General features: G+C 49.7%; 1 protein-coding gene across 9 annotated transcripts in view; it reads right to left on the bottom strand.

Moving 5' to 3' along the window:
• Positions 1-20,948, bottom strand: part of BCL2L1 (BCL2 like 1) — a 57,322-nt gene extending 36,374 nt beyond the window's left edge. The window contains exons 1-2 of one of the 9 annotated variants that reach the window (XM_008050610.2): positions 20,653-20,948; positions 18,602-19,277 (exon numbers count right to left, since the gene is read on the bottom strand). In XM_008050610.2, the coding sequence (XP_008048801.1) occupies positions 18,602-19,165 (564 nt within the window). In that variant the 5' untranslated portion in view covers positions 19,166-19,277; positions 20,653-20,948. Of the gene's footprint in view, positions 1-18,601; positions 19,296-19,359; positions 19,501-19,554; positions 20,567-20,652 lie in introns of those variants that run through there. The other 8 variants (XM_021708878.1, XM_021708879.1, XM_021708880.1 and 5 more) reach the window with 8 other exon arrangements.
• Positions 20,949-21,626: the final 678 nt, after the last annotated feature.

Raw genomic sequence — 21,626 nt, forward strand, 5'->3', positions numbered from 1 at the left:
AGGACTCCAACTAAAAAAAAAAAAAACCCCAAAAAACAGAAAGGTAAATTAGAAGAATGCTATTGCCGGGCATGGTGGTTCATGCCTGTAATTCCAACACTTTGGGAGGCTGAGGTGAGAGGACTGTCTGAGTCCAGGGGTTCGAGACCAGCCTGTGCCACTTGACGAGACCCTGTTTTTACAATAAATAAAAAAATTGGCCGGGCTCGGTGGCTCAGCCTGTAATCCCAGTGCTTTGGGAGGCCAAGGTGAGTGGACTGTCTGAGCCCGCGGGTTCGTGACCCACCTAGGCAACTTGGTGAGACCTCATCTCTACAATAAATCAAAAATTAGCTGGGCATGGTAGCGTGCACCTGTAGTTCCAGCTACTTGGAAGGCTGAAGCGGAAGAATTGCCGGAACCCAGCAGGTCAAGGCTGCAGTGGCCGGAAGCGGCCACTGCACTCCAGTCTGGGTGACAGAGAAAGACTCCAATTCAAAAAAAAAAAAAAATTAGCTGGGTGTGGTGGTGCATGCCTGTGGTTCCAGCTACTTGGAAGACTAAGGTGGAAGGATCACCTGAACCCAGCAGATTAAGGCTGTGGTTACCTTGAGCATGCCACTGCACTCTAGCCTATAGGACAGAGTGAGACTCCAACTCAAAAAAAAAAAAAAAAAGAAGAAGAATGCTATCTCATTAGCTTCTCTTCTCTTGGCCTCAGTTTTTCATCTAAGGTTTATCTGTTTATTCATTCACTCCAAAAATTATTCACTGAATGTTTACTACCTGGAAAGAATAGTTGCAGACACAAGGGATACAATGATGAATAAACCAAAGTCTCTATAATCCTGAGGTTTATATTCTAGTAGAAGAGACAGATAAAAACAAGTAAACAAACAATTTAGGTGTTGCTATGACAAAAATGCATCAAAGTAAAGCATGAAGAATGAGCTAGAAGTAGCTTCGCAATTTTCAACCAATGGTTAAGGAAAGCCTCTTGGAGAAGGTGACCTGTGAGCTGGACCAACTGTAAGACCCAGAAAGGAAACACCAGGGGCAGAACGTTCCAGGCAGAGGGAACAGAAACTACAAAGGCTTTGGGCAAGGACAAGAATGCCAGGATCCAGGAACAGCAAGGAACCCATGCAGCTTGAGTGGAGTATGGGAGGGTGGAATGATGGGAAAGGTAGCTAGTACCAGATCACAGGCCTGGGAGGTTGGGATGAACTCTGGTCTTCATCCAAGTACAGTGAGATGCCACTGAAGGGTTGCTAAGCAAGACTGTAATAAGATCTGAACTACATATTTATTTATTTATCTACCTACCTATTTATTTATTGAGTTGGGGGGGTCTCACTTCTGGGCCCAGGTGATCCTTCCAACTCAGTCTTCCCACTAGCTCGGACTATAAGCATGTACCACCACACCCAGCTAATTTTAATCTTTTTAAATTTTTTAATTTTTTTAGAGACAAGTCTTGCTATGTTGTCCAGGCTGGTCTCAAAACTACCAGGTTCAAGAGATTCTCCCGCCTTGGCCTCCCAAAGTGCTGAGATTACAGGCATGAGCCACAGCAGTGTTGGGGCAGCAGTGATTTTCTGAAATCCTTTTCCAGCTCCAATCTTTTTCTCTGTCTTTCTAGATTCCCATAAACTGGATGCCCCAGCAAGAAAGATGCATCCTCTAGATTACAGAGGGACTGAAGAGCTAGGAATGGTTCCTGCCCTGGGCAGTAGTAGGAATCTGTCACCTTGTTCTGCATGCATGAGATGAAGGGAGTGACCCCCTCAGGGGAGGGGTGGGAATCTCAGCTTGGAAAACATCCCAAACCACCTGTATTGTTTAAGCCTCCTGTGTAGAAGTTTCTGCCAATGACACAGTGCTCTGGAATGCACCCCCACACACGCCCAATCTTCCGTTTACAGAGGCAGAGTTGTATTTCGCATTCCTCCCAGGATTTAGGCCAAAGCTCGCCTACAGGAAATGGTCGATAAAGAGCTACTGATTGATTAATGAAGAGAGGGAATATTATCAGCCATTAAACAAATATTAATGAGTACTATGAGTACTATGTGGGTCTCTGGAGATGTAAGGTGATTAAGATGAGTTTCTGATCTTCACTAAGCTCAGAATTTAAGGGATAGACCAAAAACCACAGACAGCTACAATGTTGGATACAACAGTTAACAGCAGCAACATTACTGAGGTCCTTGCTTATTGAAAGATAGGGCAAATTGGCTCTGGAGGCAGAATGCCTGCGTTTAAGTCATGGCTCCTCCACTTACTAGCTGTGCACTTTGAACACTTCCTTTACTTCTCTATAGGAATAATAAGAGAACCGGATTCAATGAATTAATACATATGAAACCAATAACTGTGAGTACTCCATAAATGTTAGCCATTATTAAAAATACCATAACAACTGTGCTAAGCTTGACATGTATGCCCTTAGATACACCTTTACAAAAGGATCTTACATCCTTACAAAAATGTTATGAAGTATTATTGTTATCCCCATTTTTCAGATAGGAGAACTGAGGCTCTGAAACAGGAAGGAAATGTGCTAGATCTAACAGCTTGTATGTAATGGAGCCCAGATTCAAATCCAGTTATGTTCAACATAACAAAATGAGATCCCCTTCTCATAAAGAGCTCCAGCACAGTGCCCAACTCACAGCAGGACCCCATAAAGGGAGCTATAGTGATTATGCTATTGTCCTTGGAGCCTTTCCAGCTGTCAGTGATATAAAGCCCAGAGGAGGGGCCTCTCTCTCAACCCAAGGAGGTCTGAGAAGGGTTTAAAGAGTTCCTGGGTGCCAACCACTTCCTGTAGGCGAGCTTTGACCTAAATCCTGGAAGGAATGCGAATTACAACTTTTGTCTGGGAGTTCCTCCAGTTTTCCTCATTGAGACTTGGGATACTAATATGGAACTCAACTACCACCACTAAATCAGACTCAGAACCTTCTCCCAGGTGCCCAGACACCTGCATGGACAAGCAGGCAGTTTCCTCTGGGTGGACTTCTTGTCTGACCCAATACATCTCTCAGTTTCATTACTCAACCACCAGCCCTGGGCCTTATGCCCACATCTGCTGCTTGACAGAGTCCCAAGAGACCCCAGGCCTTAGATTCGGGCTCCCTCCCTGGACTTTGCCCCAGAGGGCCGTTTCTGAATGACTCTGTGGGGATTTCCCTGACACAGCAACCTCTAGGGTTCCATCTGAATGTAGGCGGTATAAGCAAAGGAAAATTCTTCTCACTGAGCAGTGAGTGGAGAGTGGGCAGAACAAGGGGCGGCTGTTCTTGTTCTGAATCAGAGGTGAGCCTGGGGCAAGGCCCATAGCACATGGGTTTTATGTGTAGCACTGATCCTGCTGGGTCAGAGCTCCCCTCAGCAGTCTAGCTTAGGAGGACTGATGAGAATGGCCTGGGACTAGGAGTCAACACTCATTTCTGCTTCCCATCTGAGTCACAATGGAGTGCAGCCTCACCTGGTAATTTGAATGAGTCAATGAATGGCCAAGCCCCACAGTGAGAGGGAAGGGCAAGACCCAGCATTTGGTGAGCTTTGACTCTGCACAAGGTACTGTGCAGCGGGGCACTTCATATACAGTATACAGCATTCATCATGAGAAATGTTTGCTGACCTGGTCACCAAGTACTAGGCCCAGTGTGCTGCTAACAGTGAATAAGACACAGTTTCTAACCTCAGTAAGCTCAAAGAACCTTGTTTAGTCTTTCTTCCAACAACCCTGTGAATGAGTATTATTTCCATTTTTACCAATGTTCATGCTTAGAGAATGAGAGTAACTTTCCAAACTCATGAAGCTGGCTAAGTGATGATATTTTGCTCCCACTGAAAAAATGCTTGTTGGGTGAATGAATGAGCTGACGACATAGCTACAGCTGTGACTTTAGTCAAGGAGCAGCAACAAGACCTAATATTTATAGTTCTCAAAATGCTTTTTCATCTATCATCTCCGTAAACCTCCCTTCTGGCCCACGAGAGAAGCAAGGCGGGTGTTATCTTTCTTCAACATACGAGGCAACAGGCAGAGCTTGGGCAAGAGGCTTAAGGCCACAAAGCAAACAAGGAGTAGAGCCAACCTGGAAAAACTGCAGAGTTCCACAATGCTATGTTTAACAAGTGTCAAGCACCTACTGTGTGCTAAACAAGTTCCCACACACTTTAAACATTTAACTTGTTAAGTCTTCCACTTAGTGGATCAAACCTCTACTGTGTACAAGGTATGACTTGGGGTCCTTGTGGAGGAGGTAGGGGACAATGTTGTGAGCCCCAGTTGTGTTGCCAGCTTTGGCAATCTTAAAATCTCCAAACTACTGGAGAGTAGCTCCAGTAACAATCACAGCAATTGATCACACCAGTGATTGCAATCTGACAATAACAGTAATAATAGTAGCTGTCAGGCTAAGTAACTGCTACATGCCAGCCTCCATGCATCTTATCAGTTATTTTTATGCTCACAAATGTTTCAAGAAAAGCATTATATGTTATTATCCCCTTTTTATAGATGAGGAAACTAAGGCTGGAAGAGATTAGGTAACTTGCCAAGGATAACTACTGAGCAAGTGGAATTCAGCACTGGTCTGTCAACTTTTGTACCTGATGCTTAACAATGCTGGAATTTCTCCCAAGGAGGCACTGGCAAGGCAGGCACCAAGAATACCAGGAGCAACTCTGCCTGGGAGGGCTGGGGCCTCCAGAGTCGAGCAAAGGCCTCCTTGCCCCTTTCCCTCAGTTTTTGTTTTTGTTTTTTTGAGTCAGAGGCTCACTCTGTCACCCAACACAGGCTGGAGTGCAGTGGCACGCTCATGGCCACCACAGCCTCAACCTGCTGGGCTCAAGCGATCATTTTGCCTCAGCCTTCTAAGTAGCTGGAACTACAGGTGCCTGCTACCACGCCTGGCATCTTTCTTGACTTACTGTGGAGACGAGGTCTCACCAAGTTGCCCAGGCTGGTCTCAAAGCCCTGAGCTTAGGCAATCCTCTCACCTCGGCCTTCCAAAGTGCTGGGATTACAGGCTTGAGCCCTGTACCAGGCTTCGCTCAGGTTTTAATGTCACACTGAGATGGGGAGGTAAGGCAAGAATGTCAGCTATGCCCAAGCTACCCCTAGGGCAACAGGAGTCTCACCCTCTTTGCTGACCCTCAAAATCTGTGACCTCCATTTGCCACCCACCAACCCCCCTAGAGAGAAAGAGAAGGGGGCAGGGAGTCTTTTCTCCCAGGGGGCTGAGAAGGCACCCCCAGGAAGAAGACATTGCTCTTTCCTCTCCTGGGTGAGAAACCTGTACACACAATATGGTGTGTGTCCTCTGCATGGAACCCTCTTGGGGACATCCCAGGCACCTTTTGGACCCAACAAGCTTCAGAGAGAGGAGAGACTGGCACAGCCCTGAACTGCAAGCTAAGCTGACAGTTTCTAAGCATTGTAACTAGGTCATCAGGTTCCTGGAGAAGCCAGCTGTGCCTGGGGTGGGGGATGGGGAGGGAAATTTTGCAGCCTACCAAGATCCCTACTTCCCTTCAGGCCCCGCCCTCCCCGAAATCTGCACCTGCTCCCAAACTGACCCCTCCCCCAAGCTAAGCCCAGCTGTCAACGGCTCCCAGTGCCCTACCTCTGCCTTCCTTGGGCACCCGAGCCCTTCAGAGAGGGAGCTGGGGGCAGGAAAGGAGTAGCCTCCTCTGGGTTATTTCTTGCTCCACCAGGGACAGTAAGAAAGCTGAGTCCCTTTGGGCCTACCTAGGGTACCTTGCTGGCATTGTCACTGCAGGTGGCAGGAGACAGGTGATGTTTACCCTGCTATGTCCAGAGTTGCCAAAAGGCTTCAATCAATCCTTTGAATCTGCACCTGGCCCAGAGACCCAAAATAACAATCAGGGCAGCAGCTTACCTGATCTGCTTTTCTCTCCCGGCAATTCCGCCTGCTGAACTCTAGCTGGCAAGGGATTCTTTTTCTCAGGGGTTACTAGAGACCTGACTGCATCCCATAGGTACTCTGGGACTCTCTCGATTGGGCTTGCCTCCACCATCAGCCATCCCCATTCCTCTGGCCTAGAGGCCTCTTTTGTCAGTCTTCTACACCTCTTTTTCCGACCAACCTTACTGCCAACCCGGACCCTCTTCAGCCCAGCCACCCTGCCTCCCACTGTCTCATCAATGCTTCATCCACACCCTACCCTTCACACATGTCTGGGAGCCCAGCCTGCCTTGTCACATTCTTTTCACCTATGTAAGGCCTTCCTGGTCCCTGTCTTCCTAATAGTGACGATGCCTAACACTGAATGAGCATACTGTATGCCAGGCACTGTGCTAGGTGGTCTACACAGCCATTCATTCATTCAATCAGCAAATGTTTGCTGAGTGTTTCCTATGTGTCAAGCACTCTGCTAGATGCAAGGGATGAAATAAAAGACAAGACCAAGCCTCTACACTCTGCAAGCTTTTGTTTTACTTCAAGAGTAGATGGTGAACATGTAAACACAGGTGGCCTCTGGGAAGATGCTGAATTGAGACTTGAATGATACGTGATACAGATAGAGGAAAACAGCAAGCCCATGACGACAAGATTACTATGATCTTCATTAAGAGATTATTATCGTCTCCATTTTACAGATGAGGAAACTGAGGCCTCAGTGTGAACTGTACAAAGCCATACTGCTGAGAAAGCTATGGTTACTCAAGGCTCCCGAGACCTCTAGCCTTCCTGGCCCTTTCCACTGTTGGTGCAGAAGAAAGTCTGGATTGGCAATGCAGTCAGCCAGGAAAAAGGTGCAGGCTGATAATGCAGGCTGAGGATGGCAGAAGTGAGCCCCCTTGGCAGAAGCCCAGGGCACCCATGGGACGTAGCCAGTGGGGCTAACATCTTCTCTTTTAGAGTCCACAGATTTGGCAGAGTCTGCCTCATGCCACTCACCAAGGGTTTTGGGTTTATTCCTACTGCTGCAAGTGAGTTAGCTTTCTTAGGGATGGAGACAGTTTTTGGTAGCCTAACCTGCATCTAATAATAACAACCCTTCATGTTCATTGAGCAGGCAGTAGCTGAGCCCTTGCCCAACCTTAGGCCCTGTGCCAGGTAGTCAGGGTAAAATAAGCCAGTCTGGGCCTGCAAAGAAGCAGTGACACAGTGGCTAGAGGATAAGCTTTCATATCAGACACATCTGAGTATAAGACCCAGCTCTGCCTCTTATAAGATACATTCCTAGGGACACATTAAGGAGTCTTCTGAGCCCTGAAGTTTCTGTCTCCAGATGAGAACAATTTTAAGGACCAAATACGAATTTAGCAAGAGCTTAAACACAGGACTTGGCATGGGGCAAGCAACTACTCAACTCGCAGTATCTGTTATTTACTAAAAGCACTCATACATTTCACTTTCTCATTTATGTCTTGCTTACTCTGGCAGGCTGGCATTATTCTCTCAGGCTTATGGATGAGACTCTGAAGCTGATTTGCCTTACCGTTATGCCACCAGCAAGGAGTCAAGGTATTTCAAATATGAGTTCAGAGTTCTGTCTATGTGCGCATGTGTGTGTGTTCCGAAGGTGATTAATACATACTAACTATAGTGACCCTTGTTTGGTGTGTCTGGGAGCTAAGGGGATGGATGTGTGATGCATATACAGTGACTCAGAAGATGTCAGAGGGACACTAGCAAGGCCCGAGGTACAGAGCATGGAAGGAGACCACCAAGGGATAAGTCTCAGTCCCACTCACCACAATATCAACAATATCCACAGCACATAGCACATATAAGGCATTCGTCAGTATCTGCTGATTTAACAAAAGAAATAAAACTCCAAGGACAGCTTTGAGCTGTAAATCCATTCTTAGGGGCGGCAGGCAGCATCAATAACGCTGTGTTAAAAGCCAGAACACAAGCCAGGCTCGGTGGCTCAGTCCGTAATCCCGTGCCTTGGGAGGCTAAGGGGACAGAGGATTGCCTGAGCCCCAGGGATCGAGACCCGCTTGGGCAACTTGATGAGACCTCATCTCTACGATAAATCGAAAAATTAACTAGGTGTGGTAGCACGCGCCTGTAGTTCCAGCTATTTGGAAGGCTGAGGCGGAAGGATCGCTGGAGCCCAGCAGGTGGAGGCTGCGGTGGCCGGGAGCGGCCACTGCACTCCAGTCTGGGTGACAGTGAGACTCCAACTCAAAAAAAAAAAAAAATAATAATAATAATAAAAGCCACAACACAGACTCTAAGTCTAACACTGCCATTCACTGTGGGAGAAGCCCCCAGGAAATAGAGCTAAATGTACCCACCTCACTGGGGGGAAAAAACCTAGAAAAGGAGTTTGATAAGTTATAAAGCATTATCATGCACATAAAAGAAATTATCAGGACACTACAGACTACGAAGGCAGTAGTGTTTTGAAGCCAGATACCCCAAGTCTGAATCCTGGCTCTTTTTGGTACTAGTTTCTGAGGCTCTAGGCATATCACTTTTCTCGGAGCCTCAATTTCCTCAACCATAAAATGAAACTAAAAACACCTGGGGGATCTTAAGGCTAAGAGAGAAAGAGCACAGGCTTGAGTAAGGCAGACGTGGTTTCAAATCCTGACTCTGCCTCTTGCTCACTGGAAGCCCTTCCAACTCTGATAAGGGTGTTGGGATGGTAACAAAGAGATGGCATCAGTAAAGGCCTACCATGTGGTGAGTACTGGTTGATGCCAGCCATCACCTAGATGATGAACTGGAGGAGGGAACACAGCACAGTGGCTAAAGGGGGAGCTTGAACGCTATGCTCCCAGGTCTTGCCACTCATTGGCTGTGCTACTTTGCCTCAGTTTCCTAATAGAACTGACTTCAGAGTGTGGCTGTGAGAATGGAATCAATTAATACATGTAAAGCACTCTGAACAATGCCTGGCACAGAGTAAGCACTCAATAAATGCTAGGTGCTATTAATAGTAATGTGAACAATAATATTAATCACCAGTGGAATAAGAGGGAGGGACTGTTTAATCCTGGGACCTGGGCATCCTGTGAAATAATCAGAAGTCCCTGGACAGCTGTGTGCAGTCAAGTTTTCAGCCTTTGAGAGACTCTTCTATAGAAAGGACACGAGGCTGGTGGCTCCTGAGCAAGAACCCCAGTCCCACTGACCAGGGGCCAGCCTCTAGGGAGGCAAGTCAGGCTCCTTGGAAGGGACACCGTGTTCCTAGCCCTGCCTGACTCGAGGGAACAAAGGCACGTGTGTATGTGTGTGTGGCCAGGGAGGAGGGAGAGGAATGTTTCCCTTTCAAGAGGGGAACAAAGGATCTGAGGCATAGTTGAGTGCGTTCCAATCCCCTCCCTGCCAGCTCCCATTCCTCAGATGATTGTCCAACAAGGTCTTCAACCTTCCAGCTTCCTCCTGGAAGGTGACTGGGGGAGGGGTGGTAGGCTCACTTCATTCCACTTTTGGTCATCAATCCCCAAGAGGCAGATTTATATGTGCCAAGCTTCTGAGATCTGCCATATGAATCCTATCCTATGCAGGGAAGGGGTGGGGATCCCAGCGGCAACTCATGGTTAATAGACGATACAGGGACACTGTTAGTGACAGGTTTAATGCCCCTCTAGGGGAGGTCCATGTCTAAAATTCCTAATGAGTGATGAAGCCAAGAAGAGAACCTAGAGTTTTGACTGACCCCGACAGCCTAACACGGGATGTAGGAAATGGCCTGGCAGAACTAAGCAGAAAGGCATTTTCTAAATCTTAAAGGGCCATCACAATCTAGAGGGAGAGCTAGGTGAAAGGAGAAAGGGGAGAGAGCAGAGAAAGTAACTGACGAGAGGAAAGGGAGGGACATGTCCAAAAAAAGTAGTTTGGGGAGGTGAGGGTGCCTCTAGGGATATCATTTTCCAGTTTGCACACTCTTGCCGGCAGAGCTAGGGCAGGAAACAGTCCATGGAAGTCATCGCAATGGCATTTCCTGAAGACCGGGAGAAAAACCTCTGGTTCCTAGGGGAGCTCTGGAGGCTGCCCAAAGAGCCCTGTGGCTCACAGCTCTCTAAGGTTCCAGCTTGGCCCGAGAGGATCATCAGGGAGGAAACCAAGTAGCAGAAGGTCCCAAAGGCAGTTTAGTTATACAAAAACACTATTTGCAAAAATCAATATGTAATAAAAGTGAAGCCAGATGATGTGAAGAGGAGCTCTAGGATGATATGAGAGCCTAAGGCATAAATTAACTCACTGAATCTTCAGAAAGGGTGCCATTATGCCATTTACGCGTTAAAAGACTTGCCCAAGGTCACACAGCAAGTCGGTAGTCAAGTTTTACTTGGAAGTCCAAAGGCTGCCTCTTCCTCCTGATGTTACCTTGAGCAAGTCATTCATCTTTCTCAATGATTTCTCTCTTTGAAAAGGAGATGGCATCTTTCCTGCTCACCTTGCTGGGCAGCTATAAGGATCAAAGAGGCAAAGAGGACATAAAAGTGCTTTGGAAGATGTAATGTGCTACATCGATGGAGAGTATGACTATTATGGAGTCAGTGATAAGCTAGCCTATGTTGACACTAGGGTTAGTTATCTGCCGACTGGAAAGAGCCATCCTAAAACCTAGCTAATGGGAAATGTATCACAATGATGGAATCTGCAACAAAGTGGAAAGCCAGTGTGGACCAAAATTCCAAGCCTGTCTTCTTCAACCCCCCATCTTGCAGGGGGGAAACTGGGACCTTGGGGTGAAGTCACTTGGCCAGAGTAGAACTGGAGCTGGGCGAGGTGGCACATGCCTGTAATCCCAGCACTTTGGGAGGTTGAGGTGAGAGGACTGCCTGAGCCCAGGGCTGGAGACCAGTCTGGTCAACTTGGTGAGACCTCATCTCTACAACAAATCAAAAAAATAATTAGTTGGGTATGGTGGTATGTGCCTGTAGTTCCAGCTACTTGGAAGACTGAGGTGGAAGGATCACCTGAGCCCAGCAGGTAGAGGCTGCAGGGGCCATGAGCATGAGTATGACAGACTGACTCCAACTCAAATAAAAAAGAGGAAAATACGGCTTCCAGGGTGGTCAGACCCATCAACACACACATACAAGACCAGCCTTATCTCCAGTCCTCCTCTCATCACACCTTCACCACCAGTCCAAGCCACCTTCTGTTCACCTGGCAGTCTGCACCCACCTCTTCACTGGCTCCTTCCTGCCACCCTTGTAGAACTCAGACCACATCATCCCTGCTCCAAACATTCCCTCAACCCCATCCATTCCACCAAAACTAAATCTTCATCACATTCTGCAATGCCCTGCATGATGGGGCCTAACTACTGCCCTGCCTCCTCCACAGCTATTCTCATTCTCCCCTCTGCTGCTGCTTCGCCAGTCACGTCGACCTTTTGCTCATCCTTGAAATTATCCAACACACCCCCTCCTGCGTCCATTCCCTCGGCCTGAAACACTCTTTCTACGGGTACCTGTGCCATCTACCACCCCGCTCCTTCAGGTCTTCGTTCAAAGATCCTCGTTAGTAAATACCTTTACTGGGGCCCAAAACATGACTGCAGGAAACCAGAATATGCCACCCCAAATTATACTTCTTTGGCATATTTTGAGGTGATTATTCTCAGAAACTACAGACATAGAGGAGTGGCTCTAAAAAACTATCCTTTTGTGAAAAGTATTTCACATGTAAAAAGAAAATCTACCTTAGTAACAGTATCTCTATCAGTAAGAGGGCTGCACTCTGGACAGCTTTTATTACCTGAGAGACTTTCTTTTTTGAGTTGGAATCTCACTCTCTCCCAGGCTGGAGTACAGCGGCATACTCACTATCACCTCAGCCTCAACATGCTGGACTCAGGCAATCCTTCTGCCTCAGCCTTCCAAATAGCTGGAACTACAGGTGTGCACCACCACGCCCAGCTCTGAGAGACATTTTATCTGCATAATAAGATCTTTATTGGCCAGGCACAGTGGCTCAAACCTGTAATTCCAGCACTTTGGGAGGCCAAGGTGAGGGATTACCTAAACTCAGGGAGGGCCAGCCTAGGTAACTTGGTGAGACCTCCATTCTACAATAAATTAAAAAAAAAATAAGCCAGGTGTGGTAGCTTATAGGCTTATACCTATAATCTCAACACTTTGGGAGGCTGAAATGAGAAATTGCTTGAATCCAGGAGTTAGAGACCAACCTGGGCAACATAGTGAGACCTTGTCTTTACAAAAAAATTTATTAGCCAGGTGTGGTGGCGTGTGCTTGTAGTCCCAGCTCAGAAGGCTGAGGCAGGAGGATTGCTTGAGTCCAGGAGTTGGAGGCTGTGGTGAACCATAATCATGCCACTGCTCGCCAGCCTGGGGGATAGAGTGAGACCTTGACTCAAAAAAAGAAAAAAAAAATTGACATAAGACAGATTAACAGGAGAAAAAGCATTTTAATTACATAGGTATTCATAGGAGTCCCACAAAATAGAGACCTCAAATGAGGGTCTGGCATCCTGAGCTTCAGAAAAGAATAAAGACTTTAGGTGTCTGGGGGATGGTGGCAACATAAGTTATGGGAGGGTGAGGGGAAGAATTATTGTATGGTAAATAAAGATTTTGGGGTGGTTTTTTTTAGTTGGAGTCTCACTCTGTTGCCCAGAGTGGAGTGCAGTGGCACGCTCACGGCCACTGCAGTCTTGACCTGCTGGGCTCAGGTGAGCCTTCCGCCTCAGCCTTCCAAGTAACTGGAACTAAAGGCACATGCCACCATGCTCAGCTAATTCTTTGATTTATTGTAGAGTGAGGTCTCACCAAGTTGCCCAGGCTGGTCTCAAACCTTGGCCTCCCAAAGAGCTGGGATTTTAGGCATGAGCCACCGTGTCCAGCCTTGACCACTATTTTAAAACTGCGGCCTCTAGCTGAGCTCAGTGGCTCAACCTGTAATCCCAGCACTTTGGGAGGCTGAGGTGAGTGGAATGTCTGAGCCTGCGGGATCGAGACCAGTCAGGGCAACCTGGTGAGACCTTGTCTCTACAATAAATTACAAAAAAAATTAGCCAGGCATGGTAGCACGCACCTGTAGATCCAGTTACTTGGAAGGTTGAGGCGGAAGGATCACCAGAGCCCAGGAGGTTGAAGCTGGGGTGACCGTGGGTGTGCAACTGTACTCCAGTCTGGGAGACAGAGTGAGACACCAACTCAAAAACAAAAAAAACCTGCGGCTTCATTCTCCCTTTCTAGGCATGCCTTGTGCCCCAACCTGCTTTATTTTCTTCATAGCATATACCATCACCTGATGTATACATGCCCTTATAAATGTATTGTCTGGCAGGGTACAGTGGCTCACACCTATAATCCTAGCACTTTGGGAGGCCGAGGTGAGAAGATCGCCTGAGCCCACAGGTTCAAGGGTTCAAGACCAGCCTGGGCAACTTGGCGAGACTTCACCTCTATAATAAATCAAAAATTAGCCGGGTGTGGTGGCGTGTGCCTGCAGTTCCAGCTACTTGGAAGGCTGAGGCAGAAGGATCACCTGAGCCCAGCAAGTTGAGGCTGCAATGGCTATGAGTGTGCCACTGTGCTCCAGCCTGGGCAATAGTGAGACTCCGACTCAAATAAACAAATAAATAAATGTATTGTCTGTCACTCCCCATTAGAATGTTGGCTCCATGAAGATAGAAACTTAGTATTGTTTACTGCTGTACTTCCAGTACCTAGGACAGCCTGACACACAGGAGGAGCTCAGTAAATATTGTTTGAATCAACGAATAAATGGGTAAAGAGTCACTCTTATTATTGTTACTCTGGCCTGGTAAGGGCCTGTTTCTTCAGAAATTTAATGGGTATCTCCTTCATTAGGAATCTGCTCTGCCCAGGACCTGTGCTCAGTGCTGGGAAACAAGCATGGAGAAGACATGGACTCCACCCTGGGAGCTCCTAAACCCGGGAGAGAGTCAATCTCTTAGAAACGTCTTCTCTGCAGCAATTTAAACTCTACCAACTGCTAACTCCTTTTCATTTTGCCAGGTACCATAGCAATAAAAGAGGCTCAATCCTTCTTCCTTTACATATCTGAAGCTGGTGATCATATTCTCCTGGGTCTTCTCTTCCCCAGGCTAAACAAAAAGAACCAGGGGGATTGTCTAACTCAAGTCTGCCAGCTGGGAACAGGGAAGACAGACTGTCGGGCAAAGGGACAAAAGAAGATGATCCAGGAACCGAGTGACTCTTCAAAGAAGAGGGGCCAGGTATGGTGGTTCAGGCCTAAAATCCCAGCACTTTGGGAAGCTGAAGGGGGGAGGATCGTTTGAGGTCAGGAGTTCAAGACCAGCCTGGGCAACATAGTGAGACCCTGTCTCTACTAAAGAAAAAAAAAAGAGTTCTTAGGGAGGACTCTGTGGAATTAGGTTGGCGGTGGGGGTGGGGCCCTACTTAATTAAGGTGGCAGATTATGTTTCTGTGTAAGAGCAGTGCACTGGGAATTATTCCAGTATCTATCCACGCTAAACCTGGACAAAACCACAACTGCTAAAAGAAAGTCTCAGATTGATGGTGCTGGAAAAACTAGAAAGGTCGAGTTGGGCACAGATAAGGGTTGGGCACAGAGAAGGACATGCAAGCCCACTGGCCTCAGGACCGATGTCTGCTGAGGAAAGAGACACATAACAACTGCTGCTTCACGCAGCCCAAACAAATCGAATGACCACCTATACAAATGTCAAGAAAACCTTCCGTGTCCCACTGGGGCTCCATGAAAAATACCTGGGTAATTTTCAACCAGAAGCTAAAGGGCTCCATGGAACTACCAGGGAAATTATTCCCAGGAAGTCAGGAAAGCCCTGTGATGGTAACACAGTTTTAAGAGCAACCTCAAATGTACACCCAGAAGAAGTAGGCATTCCAAGGGGCAGCCCCTCAGACACTTCTACCTCGTTCTGGGAGACCTGAATGGGATGACTAAAATTTCCACATTTGGGGTTTCTAATGGGGTTTCCCCAAGAAAACCACAGAACTGCCACCATCTGCAAAGGGAGCTGAGGTGCTTCTACTAAGCATACACCCAGCAGAAGAAGCCAGAATAGGAAGAAAAGATCCACACAAACTGAAAGACCACAGAGCCACCCAGCCTGGGAGAGGCCAAGCCATGGCACCCCCCATACTGTCCATTGCCCTTAACAATGATGTTTCCATCAGGCTGAAGGGTTTCTTTAGGGACAGCAATCCCAAAGCGGCCAGGCCCATCTGGGTCCTTATCCACATTCCCACTGGAAAGCCCCAGAAACATTTCTGTCATTTTGGGGAAGGTCATATATACAACATCCCAGGTAAGGATCTCAGGGATTAGTTTTGTTCTTAAGAAGCAACTCCAGGAGCCAAGTCAGTCCCTGTGGTTGAAGAAGCCCATTCATTAAAGGAAGTGCTTCCGCCCTGCAATTAGGGTGGGGGAAGGGCTTGGCTCTAGATCTTTTACCGGAGTCAAGCTTTGGTAGCTGGCTATCATTACTCCATTTCACAGGTGGGAGAGGCAGATGGACTCAGCTTTTCCTCCGGTGACTCCTGGCAGGCAGTAATGTGACTAAGAGTCTGGAATTCCAATCCTTGACGCATTGCTCCACAATTAAGTAGATACTTGGGGCAGCCTGGGGCAGGCCACCTTCTCCCCACACTCACACTTCTGACATATATTGGCAGGGCCTGAGATTATTTTAACAATGAAACATTAACAAGTTTTACCAGTGCAAGAATTTCCTTCTTTTCTTTTAAGAGGCAAAGTCTCGCTCTGCCACCCAGGTTGGAGCGCAATAGTGGGATCATATCTCACTGTAGCCCCAAACTCCTGGGCTCAAAGTGATCCTCCCACCTGAGTCTCCCAAGTAACTGGGACTACTGTGCACTACCACACTCCGCTAATTTTTAAAAATTTGTTGTAGGCCGGGTGCGGTGGCCTACAAAAAATGCCTATAATCCCAGCACGTTGGGAGGCCGAGGTGAGAGGACTGCTTGAGCTCAGGGGTTCGAGACCAGCCTGAGCAATACAGCGAGACCTTGTCTCTACAATAAATCAAAAAATTAGCTGGGTGTGGTAGCGTACGCCTGTAGTCCCAGCTACTTGGAAGGCTGAAGTAGAAGGATCGCCTGAGCCCAGCAGATCAAGGCTGCAGGGGTCGTGAGCGTGCTACCGTACACCAGCCTAGGCAACAAAGAGACTCCAACCTAAAAAAAGAAAAACGAAAAAAAGAAACAGCATGCTATGTCCATAAGGGAAGGAACCATGCCCGGCTTATGGCTAGCACCTAGCACACATTCACAGTAGATGCTCAATAAATATTGGTTGTACAAGGACTAACACAAAGCCTAAAAGTACTCAAGAGGTTCGCTAGTTTCTATCCCTTCCTGAGGGAAGCTAAATTTAGAACACAGGCCTTCTTAGAATAGTCCCTAACTCCTACATTTAAGAATCTCCCAGCCCACCCTCTAGGAAGGGTATGAGATGCCACTGTAGCAACCAGTCTGTGCAGCTCAGAACAGAATGGTACCTGACAGGGAAATGGGTGGGTACCTTCTACCCAGAACCAGAGGATCCTAAGTCAAAGGCTCTTTACCCTCTAGCCTTGGGAGAGAATACACGCCCAGGAATGGCTCTGACACAACTGGCTCTTCCACACACATCCCTCTGTTCACCAAGAGGAAGTGACATGTGGTATGTTGTCCGACTGGCTCAGATAATTCTTAAGCAAAGAGATGGAGGATGGAATTTCAGTCCAGTGGAGGTCTAACGAGCTTGCCCAGAGCTGCTGGGTGTCGACTGCTTTCACATACAACACTGGGCAGCTGGCAAGTCTGGGTCAGGGTGGCCCTCGGGAAAGGCTGGCTGGCAGACCAGGTACCTCTCTCAGACTGCCTTTTGTTTATGGCTAGCAATAGCCCACCTGATCTTAGGACCACTACTCAAAGACAACAGTCAAGCAAAGTGGGCAAGTGGCCAGTCCCTACTTGGAGATGCCTTGGAGGGTGTGTCTAAAGCACTGGAATCCTGTCCTTCCTGTAATCAGCTGAACAAATATTTGCCCCCAAAGAGAATCAAAGCAGGAGGGATAGGAGCGGTCATTCACAAACCAACAGGAACTGTTTAATCAGTTACCCCCCAGGGAGTTCACTTACAGCAAGGCTCCCTAGTCAGCCTTAGCCCAAGAAAGCCCACCTCCTTTATTCCCCCCAGCCCCATCTAGTCATCTGACCTCTATTGACTGGACCCCCCCTTGTCTTTTATAAGAGCTGGCTGAGGGAAAGGGTTGATAAAGATGCAAAGAAATGGGAACTGAGAGAGGGGTGGGTTTCAGGGCAAACTACGGAGATCTCTAGCTCAATGGTAAAGTGAAGTGTCTGCCACACCCCAGGCCCAGCCTACCAACAACTGCATTCTTGACATTCCTGAGGCCATGATGCATGGCCCCTTCCACCTCAGCTCCTTCAATAGATGACTTATTTTCCACAGCCTGTCGATTTTCTGCAGACTCTGGGGGGACAGAATACTTCTCATAAGCCCCATCCTTCCCTGGGAAGGGAGATATAAGCAAGGAAATAATATTGAATTCACTGAAGAGTGAAAACTGCCTGCAGTGACCACTGGTAAAGATGCTCTCACCAGGCTCAGTGATGGGGACAGGAGACTCTCCCTCCCAGGAGATCAGCTCCAAGATTCACAACACTCTGCCTGGCAAACAGAGCGCACCACATTTTTTAGTGAAAGAAACAAAGGCTCAAAAAGGTGCACTGGCCTGTCCAAGGTCACACAGCTAGTAAAGAGATGGGCTGGGCCTTACACCCCACCTCCGAAGTCTGTTACCAAGCCTCAATGTTCCACAGAGCCCCAGGCTGGGTTTTTGCCTTGCCAGCAAACTGAGTGGGTGAAGAGGCCCTGGGGCTTTGGCAGGAAAGTAACAGGCAAAGCAGCTGGAGCTCCCCAACGACTCTAGGCAGTGAGGTGCAAAGTCCTGGGGTTAATGCGTGACACAGCAAGAGCTCACAAACAGGCCAACCACACAGAAAGCTGCCCTTTGAAGGAGATGAACTCAGGGGGCGCAGCATCAACACAACCTACACAGACCACCCTGCCCCCAAATCTGACAATCCTGAGCCATCCAAGCCAGCGGGGACTCCTGCCTCGTCATGTCCTGGTCTGCAAGGAGAGTACCATACATGCAAGCTCCGAAATGAAGGGACCTTGATTTGGGGGAGGAAAGGCCAGGGCAGGGTTGACACCCCTGGGGAAAACGGAGGGGCCTGTGGGTCGCAGTGGCGCATCTCCAGGCATTATTTATCACCTTCTGTGGGGTGAGCCTTCTGGCAGGGTGAGGGGAAGACTGAGCTAACTTCCCACTCGCACAAGTTTGCGGCTGAATGAACACACAGCTGGGTTTTTCTTTACGGGGGAACCTGGAACACAAGTGTGGCAGAGTAGGGTCATGAGAGTGACGAGCAACAGATGCCTGATCTGAGCACTGGGTCATCTATATTTCCAAACAGCTAACCTCTTGTGGCAAAATGAGGCGATCAGGTCTCCTTAACAATCAACATCCCCAACAGTCACCCCACACAACAGACAAGAGATTCAGGGGAAGGGCTAGTGGGGACCTCTCTGACCAGAGGCCAAAGAAAAGGGACCCACAAGGGATTGGTTCTTACCCAGCCGCCGTTGTCCTGGATCCAAGGCTCTAGGTGGTCATTCAGGTAAGTGGCCATCCAAGTTGCGATCCGACTCACCAATACCTGCATCTCCTTGTCTACGCTCTCCACACACAGTGCCCCGCCGAAGGAGAAAAAGGCCACGATGCGACCCCAGTTTACCCCATCCCGGAAGAGTTCGTTCACTACCTGTTCAAAACTCTGATACGCTGTCCCTGGGGTGATGTGGAGCTGGGACGTCAGGTCACTGAATGCCCGCCGGTACCGCAGTTCAAACTCATCGCCTGCCTCCCTCAGCGCTTGCTTCACAGCTGCCATGGGGATCACCTCCCGGGCATCCAAACTGCTGCTGTGGCCAGTGGCTCCATTCACCGCGGGGCTGTCCACCAGGTGCCAGGATGGGTTGCCATTGACGGCACTGGGGGTCTCCATCTCCGACTCAGTCCCTTCTGAGGCCTCAGTCCTGTTCTCTTCCACATCGCTAAACTGACTCCAGCTGTATCCTTTCTGGGAAAGCTTGTAGGAGAGAAAGTCAACCACCAGCTCCCGGTTGCTCTGAGACATTTTTATAATAGGGATGGGCTCAGCCAGTCCATTGTCCAAAACACCTGCTCACTCACTGAGTCTGGCCTCTGCTTAGTGAGTCTCTTCTAAGATCCAAAGACAAGATAAGATTCTGAAGGGAGAGAAAGAGCTTCAGAAAAAAAAAAAAAGAAGCAAGCCATTTACCCTAAACATCCCATGCCCCCTCTAGGTACCACAACTGGTGTCTTTGTGGCTCTTGCGAAGGTCTGGGTCGAGGTTCCAAGAAGACTTTCATGAAGTCAAACGGAAAGCACCGTGAGCTCTGAATCTCCCACCAGCCTTTCTCCCCAGCCACCCCCCTTCTCCGAAATGCCTTCCTCGGAAAGTCGCCCCCCTGGGCAATCCCCCCCACTGCCCGCACCACCTACATTCAAATCCGCCTCGGGCGACGGCAGGCAGGTGCAGCCCCCGGAAGATCTTTTGTATCCTAGGTCGGGAGAGGAGGCGGCGGCCGGGACGCCGGTAACTCAGCCGGCTTCGCGGCGGCTGGCAGAGAAAACAGCTGCGGCCGGAGGGATCATGCGACCCGGCAGGCTGGGAGCCCAGAAGGCGACACGGGAATTGCGAAGCTCAGGAACCGGCCCCCTCGCTCGCTTCCTCCTCCATCGCCGGATCGAGGGCGGCCGCTCCGCAGCCGCGGCCTCCTGCCACCGGGAGCCCAGCCCCCTCGCTCTGCACGCCCCTTGGCTCTCCGCCTCCTACTGGGAGCCAGGAGAACTCTCCCGGAGGCGGCTGGTGGAGCTAGTTTTTTTTTTTTTTTTAATTTAAGTACCAGCCCAGGGCGAGGCTTCCGAAACCCCAAAGGGACTTCTCGACGGGGTTCAGGGTTCCGACGAGGGGCGCAGGGAGAGGGAAACCGCCTCGGGTCTGCGATCGGACTTCGGGAAGGCCACCTCGGGGCCCTTCCGGGAGGCTGAAGGCCGGAGACCCCCCACGAGCGCCGCTGGTTTTCTCTGAATCCCCCAAAGGCCCCGGACGTGGCGGGGGGGGACCGCCGGGTCCTCCATTCCCCGCCCGGACACAATGGCCGCCGGCGCCCTGCACAAAGACGGGGTGAGGGTGAGGCGCCGGGCCTCTCTCCTTGGCCAGGAAGAGGGGCGACGCCCGCTCGAGGCCCCCCGCGGCCGAGACCGCGCTTTCCTGGGGCAGGCCCAAGGCGGCTGCCCGGCGCCCCCGGGAGGGCTCAGGGGCCGGAGGCTGCGCCTCTCCGGAGCCCAGGGTGGGCGGGCTGCGGCCTCGCGGCTTCTCACGCTCGCTAGGCCGGGTACCCGCGGAGCCACCGCCCCGTTGCTAGGCGACCGCCCTCCCTCTGGGGCGCCCCCTAGACCTTATGGGAGGAGGGGTCTCGCCCCCGGCGGCCCGCCCAAGCACGGCCAATCAGCGGGCGCGGTCGGCACGGAAGCGCGACGGCGAAAGCTCCCATTGGGCACAGCGGCTGTCACGCACAGGGGAGGCGGCGCTCTCACCTGCGAGCCCCGCGAGCCGTGGGGGGCCACATCCCCCTTCATCGGCCCGGTCGCTTCCAGACGCGGGAGCTCTTCGCGGCCGAGTTCCGCGCCGCGGACCCAGGCCGGCCTACCTGGCTGGCTGCTCTTGCCGTCTCTTCCGAACAAGCCGGCCTCAGTTTCCCCTGAAGAGACCGGGGGAACTTGCAAGCCCAGTCACTTCCGGTGCCGCGGCGACGCGCGCGAGCCCGAGACGCAAAGGGAGTGCGCGCCTTAAGTGACTGACATCAGGGCCGGGGCGAGGCCGTCCCCTAGCGGTGGATTTGGGAAACCCGGAGACGCGAAGACAGCATTCACGTTCACATTCACATTCATGCAGTCAGTCAACCGTCAATTTCATCCACCCGCCAGTTTATATGTAGAAAAAGTGGCGTGTTGTGTGTGACAGGAGGTTGGAAATTGACCATGGAAATGAGTTGGACTTGATTCTAAACATTAAACGATTATGTTTGCTTTCTTGGTTAAAAATAGATATTCAGGGACAATGAGTCTTAAAAATATACCAAGGCCAGGCACGGTGGCTCATGCCTACAATCCCAGCACTTTGGGAGGCCGAGGTGAGAGGATTGCCTGAGCCCACGGGTTCGAGACCAGCTTGGGCAATTTGGCAAGACTTCATCTCTACAATAAATCAAAAAATTAGCTGGGTGTGGTGGCGCATGCCTGTAGCTCCAGCTACTTGGAAGACTGAGGTGGAAGGATCACCTGAGCCCAGCAGGTTGAGGCTGTGGTGGCCGTGAGCATACCACTGCATTTCAGCCTGGGCGACAGAGACTCCAACTTCAAACAAAACAAAAAAACAACAGCAGCAACAACAACAAAAAACGAAGAGCATGGCATGAAAATCAAGTCTCCGACCGGGTGTGGTGGCTCACGCCTGTAATCCCAGCACTTTGGGAGGCAGAGAGGAGAGGATTGCCTGAGTCCAGGGGTTT

Source organism: Carlito syrichta, unplaced genomic scaffold (genome assembly GCF_000164805.1).
Source record: "Carlito syrichta isolate Samal-C Ts95f unplaced genomic scaffold, Tarsius_syrichta-2.0.1 Scaffold153555, whole genome shotgun sequence".
Taxonomy (NCBI): domain Eukaryota; kingdom Metazoa; phylum Chordata; class Mammalia; order Primates; family Tarsiidae; genus Carlito; species Carlito syrichta.